Source organism: Barbus barbus (genome assembly GCF_936440315.1).
Source record: "Barbus barbus genome assembly, chromosome: 43".
Classification (NCBI taxonomy): domain Eukaryota; kingdom Metazoa; phylum Chordata; class Actinopteri; order Cypriniformes; family Cyprinidae; genus Barbus; species Barbus barbus.
In genome coordinates this window covers 23774253-23791168 of record NC_136721.1, presented here as the reverse complement: position 1 = coordinate 23791168, position 16916 = coordinate 23774253, and the positions used below count along the sequence as shown (strand labels likewise).

General features: G+C 35.9%; 1 protein-coding gene across 7 annotated transcripts in view; it reads left to right on the top strand.

Annotated features, from left to right (window-relative positions):
- The first annotated feature begins 56 nt into the window (after positions 1 to 56).
- LOC306862553 (CBP80/20-dependent translation initiation factor-like) overlaps positions 57 to 16916 on the top strand; it is a 69208-nt gene continuing 52348 nt past the window's right edge. For 2 of the 7 annotated variants that reach the window (XM_079405422.1, XM_079405419.1), the window contains exons 1-4: positions 118 to 278; positions 7493 to 7629; positions 14371 to 14602; positions 15310 to 15381. In XM_079405422.1, coding sequence (XP_079261548.1) covers positions 14423 to 14602; positions 15310 to 15381 — 252 coding nt within the window. In that variant the 5' untranslated portion in view covers positions 118 to 278; positions 7493 to 7629; positions 14371 to 14422. Of the gene's footprint in view, positions 279 to 7492; positions 7630 to 14370; positions 14654 to 15309; positions 15382 to 16916 lie in introns of all 7 variants that reach the window. The other 5 variants (XM_079405423.1, XM_079405418.1, XM_079405421.1 and 2 more) reach the window with 4 other exon arrangements.

Sequence of the window (16916 nt, the reverse complement as noted above, 5' to 3'; positions counted from 1 at the left end):
TCAACGAGATATTCCTTAAAAATAGCCATTGTTGAACTCAAATTCCCACAATCCCCGGTTGCCACGTGCGCGTGTCCTGTCAGCAAACCGGACTAAACGTCACATTCCTGCATTCTCATCCCTGCGAGCGCGAGCGTGTGTATGTGTGTGAGAGAGAGGGACGCAGGCTAATCTCTCCCTCCCGGACACATCTCTGTCCACGGGAAACACTCATGACCGGGCGGATCTAACCCCGGAGGACATCCGGCGATCCCCGCAGGCCCGATCGCAGATCTCGGGTGAGTATTTGCGTGTGTTTGGCGCAGATCTGAAGGTCTCGCCGGTTTGGGGGTGTTTACTGTGGCGTATCCAGCGCAGCCTGTAGTAACAGCGCGCGACCGGATGGAACGTCTGTGATACATTGTAACACCTCACACTAGCTACGATCCGCAACTTTGTATCTTGTTGTTGATATAATGTATCGGTTTGATCTGGCGGCGGCGGCGCTTTGATCACAGAGAAATGACAGATGTCTGGCGATTGAACCTGATGACAGCTCAGATTCTTCTGATCACTGTGTGTTTTGGTTTTATTGTTGCTGTTTTGAAAATCTCCAACCATAATAGGGAACGAATTTAAAGCAATAACTGTCAGATGTGCTAGTGTTAAGTGATTAACTGATCTGGGATCTGTCGGGGTCTATATAAATATCCTCATCTTGATCATCACGAGAGTTCCTGCGGTCTCAGAGCTGTATTCTGCTGACCGGTTCTGGACAGTTTTACCGGTTTCATATCACCTCGATCTCCGGTGTGGTTGCATCAGACACGGGCAGGGCCACAAACACACACATATGCCTGCATACAGCGCTGATTTTCCCCTGCAGCTTCATCCTCCTCAGCAGCGGTGACATGCAGCTGGGCTATATTTGCACTAGCGATATATAGGCCCTTTTTTCAGCTGCACTGATTGTTTCTATTAAAAGGTTTAGTTCACCTAAAATGAAAATATTTTTATCCCAACAGATTTGTTGAAATGTAGCATTCCATTATCATTACCAGTCCAAACAGTTGATAAAAACATCACAATAATCCACAAGTAATCAACACCACTCCAGTCCATCAGTTAACATCCTGTGAAGCCAAAAGCTGTGTGTTTGTAAGAAACCAATCCATCATTAAGGCCTTTTTAACTTCAAACTGTTGCTTGTGTTGCTTCCTCTATCCCTAACATTGTCTTCTGTTGTAAAAAAAAAGAAAAGTTATCTGTTCTGAATCAGGAGAGAAATCTGCACAGATCAAGCACCGTTTACAAGCCAAAACGGTTCTAAATGAATATGTGGGTGATTTTGATGTGGGAGACAACAGGAGATGGACTTCCCGGGGAAGCATTATATGGACTCATATTTTGGCTTTAGTTAAATGATTTAATGTTGCATTTGTTTCTTACAAGTACACAGCATTTCACTTCACAAGATGTTAATTGATGGACTGGAGTTATGTGGGTTATTGTGATGTTTTTAATCAGCTGTTTGGTCTCACATTCATTGTAGAAGATCCATTGGTGAGTGATGTAAGTGAATATTTTTGGTTGAACTGATCCTTTAAGAATGTCTGATTATATTAATTCACTCTCTGACCTAAAGCTGGCTGGTAATTTATGAGATCCTGGATTTGTCTGATTCGGCACATAAAGCAGTAGTCATCAGTGAGTCTAGTCTATTCTAATTGCTGCTACCAGCGTTGTTGTGATGTCTGGTAGCCCATATGCAGCATAATTGTTCTAAATACATGCTGTATATAATCATCTTCATCTCTCACTGGGGTATTAGTTCATTATTTAGCTGTGACTATGCATGCCATTGTAATCAGAATAATTGTCCGATTCTAGATCAGGGTCATTTGCTGTGTCATATGCATTGTTGTATAATTATGACTTGATTAAGTTCAGTAGATCTGCATACATATATAATGGATGAGTGAGGTTGGCTGTCACAAAAATATGTAAGGGTTTTGCGTGAAATACCTCTTAAGTTTTTGAATGTTAACAGTTCTGTATTTGTGGTTGCATAATTGTAGCACTGATTAAATCTAGCTCCTGTTACATGGTATGTGTCTTTACAAAACTGAAAAAATAGCCCTACACTGGAGGGGAAAAAAGATGTATGCATGTTTTAGTGATGTAACTGCAATTAGTTTTAAGTATATAGGCGAAAATATTTGAAGGGATTGGAGCTGTCTCACAAATCACTGTGAATTTCTCAGGATGTATGGAGGTGTGTGTGTATAAAGAGAGGCACATGTCAGTCTGAGAGCATCATATAGCAGAGAAATTTCACTCTTCATTAAAACTGTTAAACAAGTCATAAGGTTAATATTATAAATGCTAAATTAGTAGCATAAGAATGTCCTTTGGCTGTATACACTTACAGTATCTGTAACGCTTCAGTCTGACTCAGTCGATCTCAGAGCAGTGGATTCAGTGTGGTTAGATGTGAAAGATTACATTCTGTCCTGTGTGTGTGTGGCAGGTTTGGTGAGAATTGCGTGTATGTTTGCAGATGATGGCTGGACTGTCAGATCTGATGACAGAACTTTAAAAGCTGTATACGAAAAAGCAATTAAAAACTTGTTGGAGTTAACTAATTTGTCTTATATAGTCTCACAGGAAGATTCAAGATTTGTATTAGTCACATACACAGTTATATTCAGAATACAAACTGCAATGAAATAATAACATTGTCAGCTTCATAGACTGTGCGTAAAATATATAAAAATATTAATTATGTTATGATGAGGGATGATGTGTATTGTGAACACTAACATCATAATGCACTTGTAATTCCACCTCTTTCTTGTTGTATAAAATCTATTTCTTGACAAGAGAGGCTTTGTTTGTCTCCTAGAGCAGTGCTGATAGGGCTGTTTTAGCCGCCCACCGTTGTTTATCCAATCCCTGCTGCTCTCATCATGAACTAAGATTCTGATTGGCTCAGTCCGACAGTGTCTGTGCTTCTCATTGGTCGTTTGTTGTGCTGTGTGAGTTGGAATGTGTGTGGAATGTGTTCACTTCCTGCTTCTTCAGCCAATCAGAGATGCCGAATCTCATCACATTCCATTGGGATTCAGATCACATCATGAGTGTGTGAGAGAGGTAGAGACATCGGTGTATGTGTGTGTTGTCTCTCCCTTTCCGGCTGTAATTGAGTTTTGTGGGCCTGTAGTTAAAAGACTGGTCGTTTCATATCTCGCACGTTCAGCATATTCTTATATTACTGTGCTTGTTGTACAGAAAGGCCATTTAAACAGCAGTTTATTGACAGTCTCTACAAATGCATTGATAATTGCTAAATCGGTGAACTAAACTCCTATGGATTATCCTGGCTGTATGTTTTAGAATGTATTATTTATTTTAAATGCAAATTAATAGTCTCAATGTTTATGCATCCTGAATAATAGTGGGCAGTTTTTAAATGTTTAGTTTATTCTCTAAACATTTAAAGTACAACCAAACAGAACTCAACAAACAATATCTGCAATGACAGATAACCGCAGATGAAGCTCATACAAAAGCTTTTTAGAGCAGATAATGCTGCACTCTCCGTACTGTATGACCTACAATGAACAACGTCATCCACAACAATGCAACTTCAAATGCTTTCATTTCTACTCTCAAGGTTCAGGATGCACACATGCACACTATTATTCAGGATCACTGATAAGCTATGCAAAATTGCGTTCATAATCGTAAATTAATCGCATTCGATTATGAAAGCGATATTGCGTAGCTTATCAGTGAACTACGGCTCTGTGTAGTAAATGCCGCTCCATCTGAAAGCATGTGAAGGAGATTTACTACTAATTACAGAACCGGCTTTACTAAAGAGATGCACATGATCATCGCGTTAGATTATTTGAACAGCCCTACTTCTTGGGTTGTTTTGAGTTAAGCAGTGATCACATGATGAAGACTGTACACTGATTAGATCTTGTAGTTTGAGTGAAAGTTTGGTATTGTTGTAATTGAGGTTCTGCTGCAGAACAGAACAATAGAAGTATTGTTTCTTTTGTTCTGGTGCTGCTGGGCTTTAGTTTTACACCATTATCATTTCCAGCACTAAAGCCCTTTCCTGGAGTTTCCTAAACCTCTGGTCCTTAGTGATGCTTTGATTTTAAGAAGATTTTCAAATGGTGAATTAAAATGCTATTAAAAATACTTACCAGGTTTGCTGTGCTTGTTTTTTTTTTTTTTTTGTATTTATTATACAAGCCTATATTGTTGAATCTGTATTTGCCACGTAAATCTGAAATGACAATACACCAACCAAAAGAATTCATATTACTACTACCACTACTAAATATAAATATAAAAATGATTAAATAAAAAGAAAAAGTAAATATTACTATTGTAAAAGTTTGAATATAAAGCCTTGTTCAGACTGTCAGCCCAAATCTGATTTTTGTGCAAATCCGATTGAAATCTGATCATATTGAGATACGAACTACAGTACATGAAATCGGATTTGTGCAAATCCGTTTCCAGCTACATTCGTATGTGGTTTGGAATCCTATTCAAATCGCATTTCTGGAAATCCTTTTCAGTCTGACCGGTCAGATTGGATTTAGCAAAGCTTTTTCACATTCTCACACCACGTAAAACGTAAACACGTCAGATGTATTTGTAGAAAACATAATAAATGTCTTTGCAGAAACATGCTTGTATTGTTGCGAACTGTAAATAAAGCGGAAAAAGACAATATACTGCTAGTATACTCACCTCTTCTATACTCACACTCGCACATTCCAGCTTCCTGTGTTTCTGATGCTGCCTCATAAGACACAATCCATAATAATGATAATAATCCGGTGCGATGGCAACATGTTGTCAACATCTGTATTGCTGTTATTGTGATTGTTAACGTAGGCATAATGCAACGGCATTGCCATAGTAACCAACGCACATTCAATAAAACGAAAGAGTGCTTATGGACACACAAATCGGATATGAACAGTTGCAATATACTGTGTGGACAATCAGTTATTCAAATCAGATTCATCCGGATAAGCACAAAATTGGAGTTGGGCTGATAGTCTGAACGAGGCTTAAGAAAATAATAATATTTTACATGGCAACTGTAATATTATAAACTAATATTTCATATTTTAAAAGCATTAATATTCTTAATTTTTTCATTTTCAAATGTTAAACCATTAAACTTTTAATTTTATGAAAAACACATGAGCAAATTCACTTATTTCATTAAATCAGTCTTTGCGATTTGATTTGATCAAAGTCATATTGCGATTTTGATTTTATTTAGAGTATTTTGCAGCCCTACCCACCCGTGAAAACTCACTGCATTGATCATGACAGGTCATGTGATTGTGTATGTAGGCCAAAGAGGCGGACTTAAACAACAGGTCTTCTGGAACAGAAAATCAGGCCATTGATCAGACAGAATGTGTTTTGTGATCATGTTGGATGAGAACGGTTGACTGCCTTCCTGTTGTCAGCGCTGCACTGGTGCTGATGTGACTGAAAGATGTCGTCTTGACAACCAGCTGACATCATCACGGCTGTCAATCAGAGCTCCAGCCTCTGTGATGTCAGCTAATTGAGCTGTTTAAAGCTGAAGTCTCTTCTGCTCACCAAGGCTGCATTTATTTGTTCAAAAATACAGTAAAAACAGAAATATTGTGAAATATTATTACAATTCAAAATAACTATTTTCTATGTGAATTTATTATAAAATGTAGTTTATTCCTGTGACGCAAAGCTGAAATTTCAGTGTCATAAATATAATCATTCTAATATACTGGTTTGCTGCTCAAGAAACATTTCTGTTTCATTTATTTGAAATATAATTTATTTTTAACATTATAAATGACGTTACTGTTGTTTTTGATCAATTTACTGCATCCTTGATGAATACAAATATTAATTTCTTTAAAATAAAAAGAAGTCTACTGACCCCAAACTTTTGAACAATAGTTTCACCTTTGCTAAAAATAGATCAATCTTAACAAGAAGCACAAAACTCTTAAGTATGGTCTAGTTTACTATGTGGTAATCATATTTACTTATTCATAATAACTGTGGCTAACATCTTAGCCTGTGAAATCTGAATGCTGTTTTGTCTTTTTATTTAAAATTGTCCGCTCAGATTTAAAGAAACTCACACATTTCACACACATTCATTCCTCAAGGTTTGTGCTGGTGAGAGTTAAATGGCTTTGCACACAGATTGTATTGACTCTGTTGTTTCAGTTTAAGAGCTCCAGGTTTCATCATTGTCCCAGTACTAAAGTCCATCATAGTGAAGAAATGTGAAGATCTTTAATAAACAACACCACCTCTGTGTCAGAATCCCTGTGTTAGACATCAGCTGACTGCAGGAAGGGGGAATGAGGGCTGAACGCAGTTTTCTTCTGCTCACCAAGGCTGCATCATGTTAAAATGTAAATTTTTCTGTGATCAAAGCTGAATTTTTAGCATCATTACTCAAGTCTTCAGTGTCACATGATCCTTCAGAAATCATTCTAATATGCTGAAACATCTGTAGCGTTTAACTCTCGGTCTCTTGAGCACATTTGCATGTGTGTGTCTATCAAGGACTGTGATGGTTTTTGAAAGTGTTTGCTCAGTTATTACAGTCTGATAGTAAACGCTGAATATTTCTTTATATTGCACTGGGGCAAAGTGTACAGGAGACTTTGAACTTCCCGTCAGTGTGTGTTTGAGTGTTTGGCACATCCACAGGTTTGCTCGCGTATAATTAAACATGCTTCGTTGACAACATAAAATGGCATAATGCAACATGTTTATAAATGAAAGTGAATATTATTGTAATTCATTAGGCTTTGGATATTATTGTTTATTTTATGTTCTATTATTATCAGAGATTTTGATGCATGATGGCGAAAACACACATGATTTTTCTCTGGAATAACATGCACTGATGGAACATGTTGGGAAAGTCATCCATCATGCTGATGTCACTCTTGTGATGATGCCGGCGTGTGTGTGTGTGTGCGTGGGGCGTGTCTGTGAGCTCTTTGTTCAAACAGCTGTTGTGAGCGAGTGTAACACACGTGGAGGATTTTACACACTCTACTGCACCAGACAACAAAGACCAGACACACACACAGCATCGCTATCAGCGCACAGTGTCTCTCTCTGCTGTTCTGTCACCCTTCTCTTATTTTGTTTCCACATTTACACATCGAGTCGTTCCAGGTTGAACATATGCTTCTATTTATTGCTCCATCCACCCACTCGCTCTATTCAGTTTCAGTGTTTTGGTCAATTTAATGTGCTTTACTGCCATGACTGTACATTTGTTATACAGAAGCAGTGGGTAGTAGTATCAATACATGGTATATATATATTAAATCATAGTTATAAATAAAAAACACACATAAAAATTGGAATTTAAGCAAATCAAAACATGTGAAATCTCTTTTTCTGTCTCTCATTCTTCATTGATTTCTTCTCCTCTTCTTCTCTCTGTCAGATAGTCTGTCCGGTGGTCTTTGTGAGCGTCTGTAGACAGACGGCTCTGCTGTGAGATGATCAGAGAGCAGTGAGACGGACTCCATCAGTCAGACAGACAGGGATCTTACTGCAGTACTGCAAGAAGGAACTATTTTGGTGGGAAATTAGACATATGTTAAACAGCTGAGCACACACACACACACACACGTTATACTGTTGTGTTTCTTTCTGTTCCTTTTTTGTTAGTGTAGCTATGCTTTTGTCATTGCTTGTGGTTCATGAGTTTGTGTATGTAGATGGAAGCTGTTTTTTACAGTTTCAGAAATGCTATTTTTAAGCTCTGTTCCCACCACCAGCGTCTTCAATGCTTTAAATTACTCTCGGTTTGTCACTAGTAAAGGTTCTTAGTTCCTGATTATGCTAGTCATTAAGAATGTCAGTAAAAAACATAAAAATCTTTCAAAATTAACATCCTAGAAGTTGTTTTTAAAGTTTTTTATAATTGTAATAAATTTTCATGCCCCTCAAGCAACTTTTCCGATGATGTACCAATGGGAAAATAACATTAACCAATACATTTTGCAGCTAATTAGACCCATACAATCAAATCAAAAGAAAACATGAAATAAAAATTGCGATGTTTCAATTCCTTAATGTGATGTATTGGATTAAATAAAATAAAGGCAGCGGCTATTTGCGCTAAGTGTAAATATCATATTTTTTAGTGATCGATGCTATTTACACTGTGCAGATAGCAATGGATTCCACCAAGTGAAAATAGCAGTATTTTTTAACGATATGCTATTTACACTGTGCATATAGCTTAGATTCTATTTACACTATGTTAAAATAGCAATATTTTCTGCTATTTATACTACTTATTGCAAATAGTGGCAATTATCTGCACATCATTATTGTAGTACATTATAAAACCGCATGCAATAATAACGTATCAAGTGTAAATTATAGATTCATTCAAATTATTAAATGGATGCTACCTTATTGGGACAATAAAGCCCTCCCTAAACCTACCCGATACTTTTATTTTTAACTTTTTAATTATTTCCTTCATTTTTATTGAAAATAAATGCCTTTCTGATGCGATAAGGGAGAAAAAAAGGGACCCACTTTATATTAGGTGGCCTTAACTACTATGTACTTACATTTAAATTAATCATTTGGTACAATGCACTTATTGTGTACATACATGTTTTTACATTGTACTTATATTTTTAAAAATACCTATATGTAATTACATCTGTAATTATTTCTGTAATTACATTTATAATTACACTGTTGACCCATCCCTTAAACCTACCCATACCACCAAACCCGTCCCTAACCTTATCCGTATCCCACCTCAATAGCAGCAATAGTGTTTTGCAATACAGTATGAGCACAATAAGTACATTGTACTTATTTTTGATGTAAGTACATAGTAGTTAAGGCCACCTAATATAAAGTGTGACCAAAAAAAGATTGAACTCGGGTCGATCGCGTCAAAAAGCACACGCTCTACCATCTACGCCACTGAAACTGATATTTAATGAGTGTCTTTTTTTCAGTGTTGACTAACCCAATCACACGTTAGTGGGCGGAGTTGGTGTAAATAGCCTCTGCCAACAAGGCGGGCTATTTGCACTTAGTGTAAATAGACACTCTGTAAAATAAATTTAGATAATAAAGTCACTATTTAAGATTGCACTCATTAAGATTGCTTAGAATCAGAATTAATCTGCTCATTGTGAAAAATGTAATTTATTCAGTTAAAAAGTATAAACATGGCTACATTTTTCAAAGTTCCAAATAAAACTTGGATTATTAGAGTAAGTTTTAAAAGAAAATACGATTTCAGTCTGTTTAATTCAACATATTGCATTTTCTGTAATTATTTTTGAATTTTACTAGCAATTTTGAGTAAAAATAGTTTCTAATCTACACAATTTTTAAAATAAATATATAAACCTGGTTAACTGTGTGTAACACATTCACTTTATTAGTACACCAAGTTTTTCAAACGTCTTTCTGCTTCTAAATTTCATGTTTCAATGTGCTTTTATTGAAATTATAGCATTTCTGAGTGAAAATTATTTCTGCCCAAAATGTTTTTCAGTGCACTATTACAGAAATCATACCTGTTCATTTATGTATGACTGATAGATATGCTTCACATTGTGTTTACTAGTTAAATTTAATATTTAATACACAATTCAAATGCATCTCACATTTAGGCCTAAATATTGTCCCACAAAAAAATCTGTATAACTCAGAATTGCTTCGCAGCATGGAAATGAAATGTTGTGTTTTGCAGTTGACCTGTTCCAGAGTTTCTCCGAGTGTTGTAGAATGGTGAATGGTGTGTAAACAGCGGTTGGAGCTGAAGTGAAGCGGTGCAGCGTGTGTCGGCGGCTCCATTAGCAGAACGTGTGCCGTAGCGCCTGAGGCTGCTGGGACAGTCCTGTCAGAGACGTGTGCTCATTTAGACTTGACGTGATGAAATTCGGCGTGGAACGAGAAATATTCATTGTGACGAGCACCGTTATGTGACCGGCTAATGGAAAAGCCCTAATGAGAGCACAGTTAATCTTATTTCTGGCTAAACAGATTTTTCCCCAAATGTGGGTATTTTTAGGCTATTTTGTATTCAAGACTGCTCATTAGATTAAAGACTTTGTCAACAGCTATTTAGAGAATTATTTTGTTATTTCCAACATAATTTCTGAAACATTTTCTGATTTCCAACCTAATGATATTTTCAGCTCATTCCTACACATGCATTTTTATTTTTTTTTATTTTATTTTTATATAAATGAAACAAAAATACATTTATCCTGTAGTAATGCACATCATACAGGAGGGTTTAAAAGCTGAAATGAGAGCTTTATAGGCGATTTATTTTTTGAGCTATAAGGTGACATAATTCCTGTGGTTGTACTTTGCACCATGTGAACATTGATTTATGGATGGCAGCTTTATGTCTTATGTGTTATTGTTAAAAACTATTTAGTTTATTGTAGTCTAGTTTATTTTAGTTTTATCTTTTGTTTATCTTTTAGTTTATTCTAGTTTATCTTTGATCTGTAATTAGTTTAATAAAAAAAAAAACATTTTGTTTATCAACAATTTTTATTATTTTCTATTTTGGTTTTTGATAATATTTTAAATATGAGAGAATGAGAAGTAAATATGAAAATAAGAAATGTTGCCATGGCAACTAGCTGAAATTAAAATGTTAAAATTTAGATTTAATTTTGTTTTAGTTACTGTTTTTATTTCAAGTCACTATTTTTTTTATTGTTTTATCTCTAGTTAACTATATTAACCCAGGATGGTAGTAAAAACAGGCACCAGCAGTTATTTGTAATTTCTTTTATTTTATTGTAACCTGGCGATGTTGTGACTTTGATTAGACAGGGTTTGTAAGTGATTCTTTCGTATCAGTTTCATGCTGATGTGTGCAATAAGTCAGAATTGGACTTCTGTGGCCTTCAGCTCATGTCTGTGAACTTTGAGGTCACTCTATAAGCTGGTATATTTATTTTTTACAACTTTACTGTCTTTCTCTTCTGGGAAAATATTGATAACTCATCCTGCACCGTACAGGATTTTGTCCAATCAAATGCTCTCTAGAATGAGAATGTCCCATCCCCAAAACCACAGAAAAACAAATCAAGGTTCAGGACTGTAATGCAAATAAAAACTATTGACTATTTATGAAAGAGGGATGAGGCTAATTTAATGCTTCTTAACCTCCTGTTTCAATTGGAAATATGTCAACACAGGAAATAAATCAGTGCTTATCAAAAGAATTCATGAGATCTGCATGACACACATGATGAAATCACTTTCAATATTGCTTAAACTTACAAATGCAATGTCATTGAACAGTATAATAAAGCATTGCACTTTCTGTGAGTGTTTAGCGTTGATGTCAGTGAAGGTTAAATGAAGTGTGTGTGTGTGTGTGTGTGTGTGATGAGGGTCATTGACAGATGATCATGCAGGGGTCAGTAGAGGACAGAGATCTCCAATCCTGACTCAGCTCATTAAAGCGGTCCATCACAATGAAAGTTCTCTCACTTCTAATCCTGATCGTCTGATGTGGTGAATCTCACTCTTTCTGTGTTTCCTCCTCAGCTGTTCAGCTCTGTGTGTGTGTGTGTGTGTGTGTATTGAGTCAGACTGAACAGCTGATATCACAACACACACACGTTTTGTTTTATTCTCTGAAGCGTCTGATCTGGAATATTTCACTAAAACTAACATGTTGAAGTGAAAGTAAAAAGGAAGCATGAGAATTTGAATATGTAACATGAATATTTTATATATAAATCAAACAAACTTGAGAAAGGACAAAAAGAGACAGAGAAATGTATTTTCTTTTTTAAATTTATTTCTTGTTATTTGCAATATATACACACTACCAAAAGTTTTGGGTTAAGATTTTTTTGCAATGTTTTTTAAGAAGCCTTTTCTGCTTACCAGGGCTGCAATTATTTGATCAAAAATACAATAAAAACAGTGAAAAAGTATTACAATTTAAAATAGCTGTTTTCTGTTGTAATTTAAAATGTAATTTATTTCTGTGATGCGCATCATTACTCCAGTCTTCAGTGTCACATGATCTTCAGAAATCACTCTAATATGCTGATTTGCTGCTCAAGAAAATTTTCTTCTTATTGTTATTATCAATATTGAAAGCAATTGTGCTGGGATGTATAATTTTATAATGTATACATCAGAAACAGTGTGGGCAACACATTTTTAACTACATTTTAACTGTATTTTACATCTTGCTTTGAACAATTCTACCCTAACTGAGTGCAGTTCTGATTTTAAATATATATTGAATATTGTCCAAACTAAGGGTGATTAATATCAAGATAGACCTTTTAGAGATGGTTCAGTATTTGGATGTGACATAAAAATGGCCTGTGATTGGATTCTGTAGGTCAGTTGGCCTCTTTGTCTCTATGTTGTCAGTTTTTCACCCTCATAAGCTGTGCTGTGGAGCAGACATTGGTAATATAGACTGGACAGACGATAGAACAGCTGCAGATGTGGATCATTCATTGTCTTCCAGCAATTAGACGTCCTGCCATATGCTTGTGCTTCCTGTTTCTATTTCCACTGGTCTGGTTTTGTCATGTCTTTCTTTTACACTCGCGGTCTCTCACAAGTTCAGTATGTCTCTCACTAGATCTGTCAGATATCTCTGGTTACTTTAATACTCTCTGCTTGGGAACATGATGAATATGTACACAAAGGATCCATGCACAGATCTTGGGTGGTGTGAAAAACATTTGCTAAACTGAGTAAATGATCTTAAATATGAGCAGATGCGTTTTTATACAGTAAGTGTAAAGCGGGAGCTCAGGGCCCTTGTGATATTGTGGATGTGTGCTGGTAAGATGGTGCTGCTCCAGTTGTAAATCCTCTTTGCTTGGCCAAGATTCAAGTATTGACCAGATTAAACTCTCCCTTTCTCTCTCTCTCTCTCTCTCTCTGTCACCTGGTGTAAGCGGGGCATGTCGTCCCACCCAGAGCTGTCATAATGCAAAACCCAATAGAAGAGCAAATATAAAAGCAAGTGTGAGAAGCTCTTGAGTAATGGTACTTTAATGCTGTAATTAAGTATTATTTTGGGGAATTTATATTTTAATATATTACTAGAATTACTAGAGTATTACTAGAATTTACACATTTGTATGTATTAATGTGTTTTTCTATTTTATATAAGTAAGTATTAATCTCTGTAGTTTTTTTTTTTCATGGTTCATTTTTTATGTTATGTTTAGGGATGAAATCTGTGATATTACAATAATAATCCAGCCTATATATATTAGTGCTGTCAAACGATTAACTATCGCATCCAAAATAAAAGTTTTTGTTCACATAATATATGTGTGTGTTGTGTGTACATTTATTATTTATATATAAATACACACCCATGCATGTATATATTTAAGAAAAATATGTTATGTTTATATATTAAATATACTTATATATAATATAAATTATGAATATAAATATATAAATGCAAATATTTTCAAAATATATGCTGTATGTGTTTGTATTTATATATTCATTATAAATATATACAGTACACACATATATATTATGTAAATAAAACCTTTTATTTTGGATGTGATTAATCGCAATTAATCATTGGACAGCACTAATATATATATATATATATATATATATATATGTATGTATATGTATATGTATATGTATATGTGTATATATATATATATATATATATATATATTTTACATAAGTATATATTTTATTTATGTATTTCTATACATAAATAGAAATACATACTAATAGTACTATATAATAGTATAATAGCATAATTTCTAAGAGTAAAGGAAGTAAGAAAAGAAACAGATTGGAGGTGAAAGATGAGAAGAGAGACGGATGGACTGGTGAAGCAGTAGCAGTCAGGACTTTATGAATTCGCTTGTGTCTGTGCTGCTGCCGCTGGTGAAGCAGGTGAACTGTGTCTGTGCTGCAGTCTGAATGAGTCTCATCAGTCGGGGGTCGATGTGACTGATCTGCACTGACTGTAGCATGAGCTCCAGATCATCAGAGCTCACTGTCCTGCCTCTCATCAAGCAGTATGTTTATCTGCTTATCAAGAAGTTTGTCTTTTTTTTGATAAATAGTTTTGATTGAATCAGAGTGATTTTCATTAAAAAATGAAATATTATCAGGTATTATTAGACTTTAAAATGCTTAACATTGATGTACATTAGGATTCCATATTAAATCAGTGTCATAAAAATCATTGTGAATAATCAAAAATATATTATAACATTTATATTCTCCATTCGAAATGTCAATTCACATTATTTTTCACATTACTAACAACTTTCTTTGCCCCGCCCACAGCTCCCCTCTCTCCCTCCCTCCCTCCCTCCCTCTCCTCACTGGGCTGGTTGCCATGGAGAGCTCATCAGTAGCATCAGCGTCGTCAGAGGCGGGAAGCACGCGCTCGCAGGAGATCGAGGAGCTGGAGCGCTTTATTGACAGCTACGTGCTGGAGTACCAGGTGCAGGGACTCCTGAGCGACAAAAACGAAACTGACCAGGATGTGGACAAGACACCGTCCCACACCTCACAGGTGAAACATACCCGGTCCCACACCAAACGCACCCTGCCCCACACCTCACAGGTAAAACACACACCATCCTGCACCTCACAGATAATATACACCCTGTCCCACACCAAACACACCCTGTCCCACACTGCACAGGTAAAAATAGAGATGTACCGATTGACCAGCCAGGGACCGGAATTAGCTGATTTTCTGCATGACCGTTCAGTCTGCCGATTCCGAGCCGGTGTCATGCCAGATGAGGCTTGTGCAGCCTGAGTGAGTGTGTGAGAGAGACTCGTGCAGAAATCAAAACAAATGAGCACACACAGAAAATTATAGATACATACTGCAGTAGTAAAAAAAAAAAAATGTATAACATATGATTTAGGTACGCAACATTGCACGACCATAATCTGTAACTGTCCAGATTTGGGGAGTTGTAATGTTTAAAAAATTTTTTTTTTTAGGTTTTTGTATAGGTTTTTGTTTGTATATGCTGTCAATTATAGTTTTTAGAAAGAAAATTGAAATCGGCAGGCCACACTTAAAAAAAAAATCGGAAATCGGAATCGGCCAAGAAAATTGCAATTGGTGCATCTCTAGGTAAAACACACCCCGTCCTGCACCTCAAACGCTGTGTTGAAGATGATGTAATATAATTCTGTTTTACTAAGTAATAATCAAAACAAACAAATTAAATTTGACACTAATGGTATCTCTCTGTCTCTCAGTGGACGGAAGACTGCTGTGATAAGATTGACGGGAGCTGGTCATCCTCACGGGGCAGGGGCTCGTCCAAACCAGTGAGTTTTGCATGTGTGTGTATGTGTGTCTCTTCCGTAACTCTTCTGTAACACCCTGTTCACACCAGACACGAGCGGCTCATTAAAAGTAATTGGTCTTATTATAACTGATGAGGCTGTGAAAGCATCTGTTGCAGTTGCCTTTGGTGCAGAAACAGTGTTAGTGTTGAAAGATGTCTAGAAATGTTCAGAAACCGATGTGTTTGTCATCAGAAAACTTCTCAGACAAGTGTATTAATGGATGGACACAGAAAACAACAGAAACGTCCAACTAGTGCTGGGTCCTGAATGTCTATCCTGAATAGTGCAAGGTTAGGGTTGCATTATTCAATCATAGCTGACAATAGTACATCAGAGGTGCCTAGATGGCATGCTCTTTGTCAAAATGTAGCTAGATGCTAATGTTAATATGAAAACGCAAACAGTAAGTGCACTGTATGCAAGTATTTCTAGTTTGCAAACTTTGCATGCATCATCATTTAGAAACGTGTCGGAATCCAGTTCGTAACAATGCAAGAGCGCTTTACATACTTGTTGCCATAAGGGGCGCTATATAGTTAAAAAATAAGAGATTTTTTTATTTCAAAACTTTTGCATTTCCTGACAAACTTAGCATTTGCTCATAAAAGCTTTTGCATTCTTTGTTCAAATGTTTGCGAGCGAGTTTCTCGAGAATGAATGCAAAAGCAAATATATAAAATTTTTCCTTCCCATGTCATTTTCTCTGTGGGGTCTCTGTTTTATAGCTTGTGTGAGTCAGTTTTCTCTTTCATCTCAAGTACTGTCCATAGTTTGACAAGTGTTTTGTTGAGCAAGAGATGATCTGCTGCAGTTTTTCGTTCTTTATACAATATATGGAAGCTTGTTTCAGCCACAAGCTAATATATATAATTTAATATCTTTATTCTTATCTCACGATTCTGAGTTTATATGTCATATGCGTGATTATCTAGACTGTGTTCTGAATGTTCCCTCATTAGTGACACTGGAGCAGACTAAAGCTGTCAGCCATATGCTTAATTTGTGTATACATTAAATATTAAAGACAGCACACGTGAGAAGGTTAGATGCACGTGTGCTGCATGTATGTTGTGAGTATGTGTTGTTTTCCAGCGTGTGAGAGAGTATTGTGAATGACACCGTGTAATATAACGACATAATGTAATATCCATAAGACTTTACCTAGTTATATAATAGTAAATAATAATGTTGCTCATTTACCCTAGAAAAAAGTGCATTCAAATATGAAGGAGCTCTATTATTGTTAATCTTATGTACCGTTTTTAATTTAATATGTTCTAGTCTGCTTTCTATAGGTAACCAATCAAGACACTTAAAATGGGAAACCTCCACATGTGTAAAAAAAACTAAACCCTGAAACTAACCATTATCAATTTATTCTGAGATTTTTGTCATTTATCCAACCAACCTCAAGACAAATTAGACATTCAAGAAATACATGAATATTCAAAATGACATGACACTAAACGATGCAAGTCATTTTATAATCTGTTTTTCAAGAAAACTAACATGTC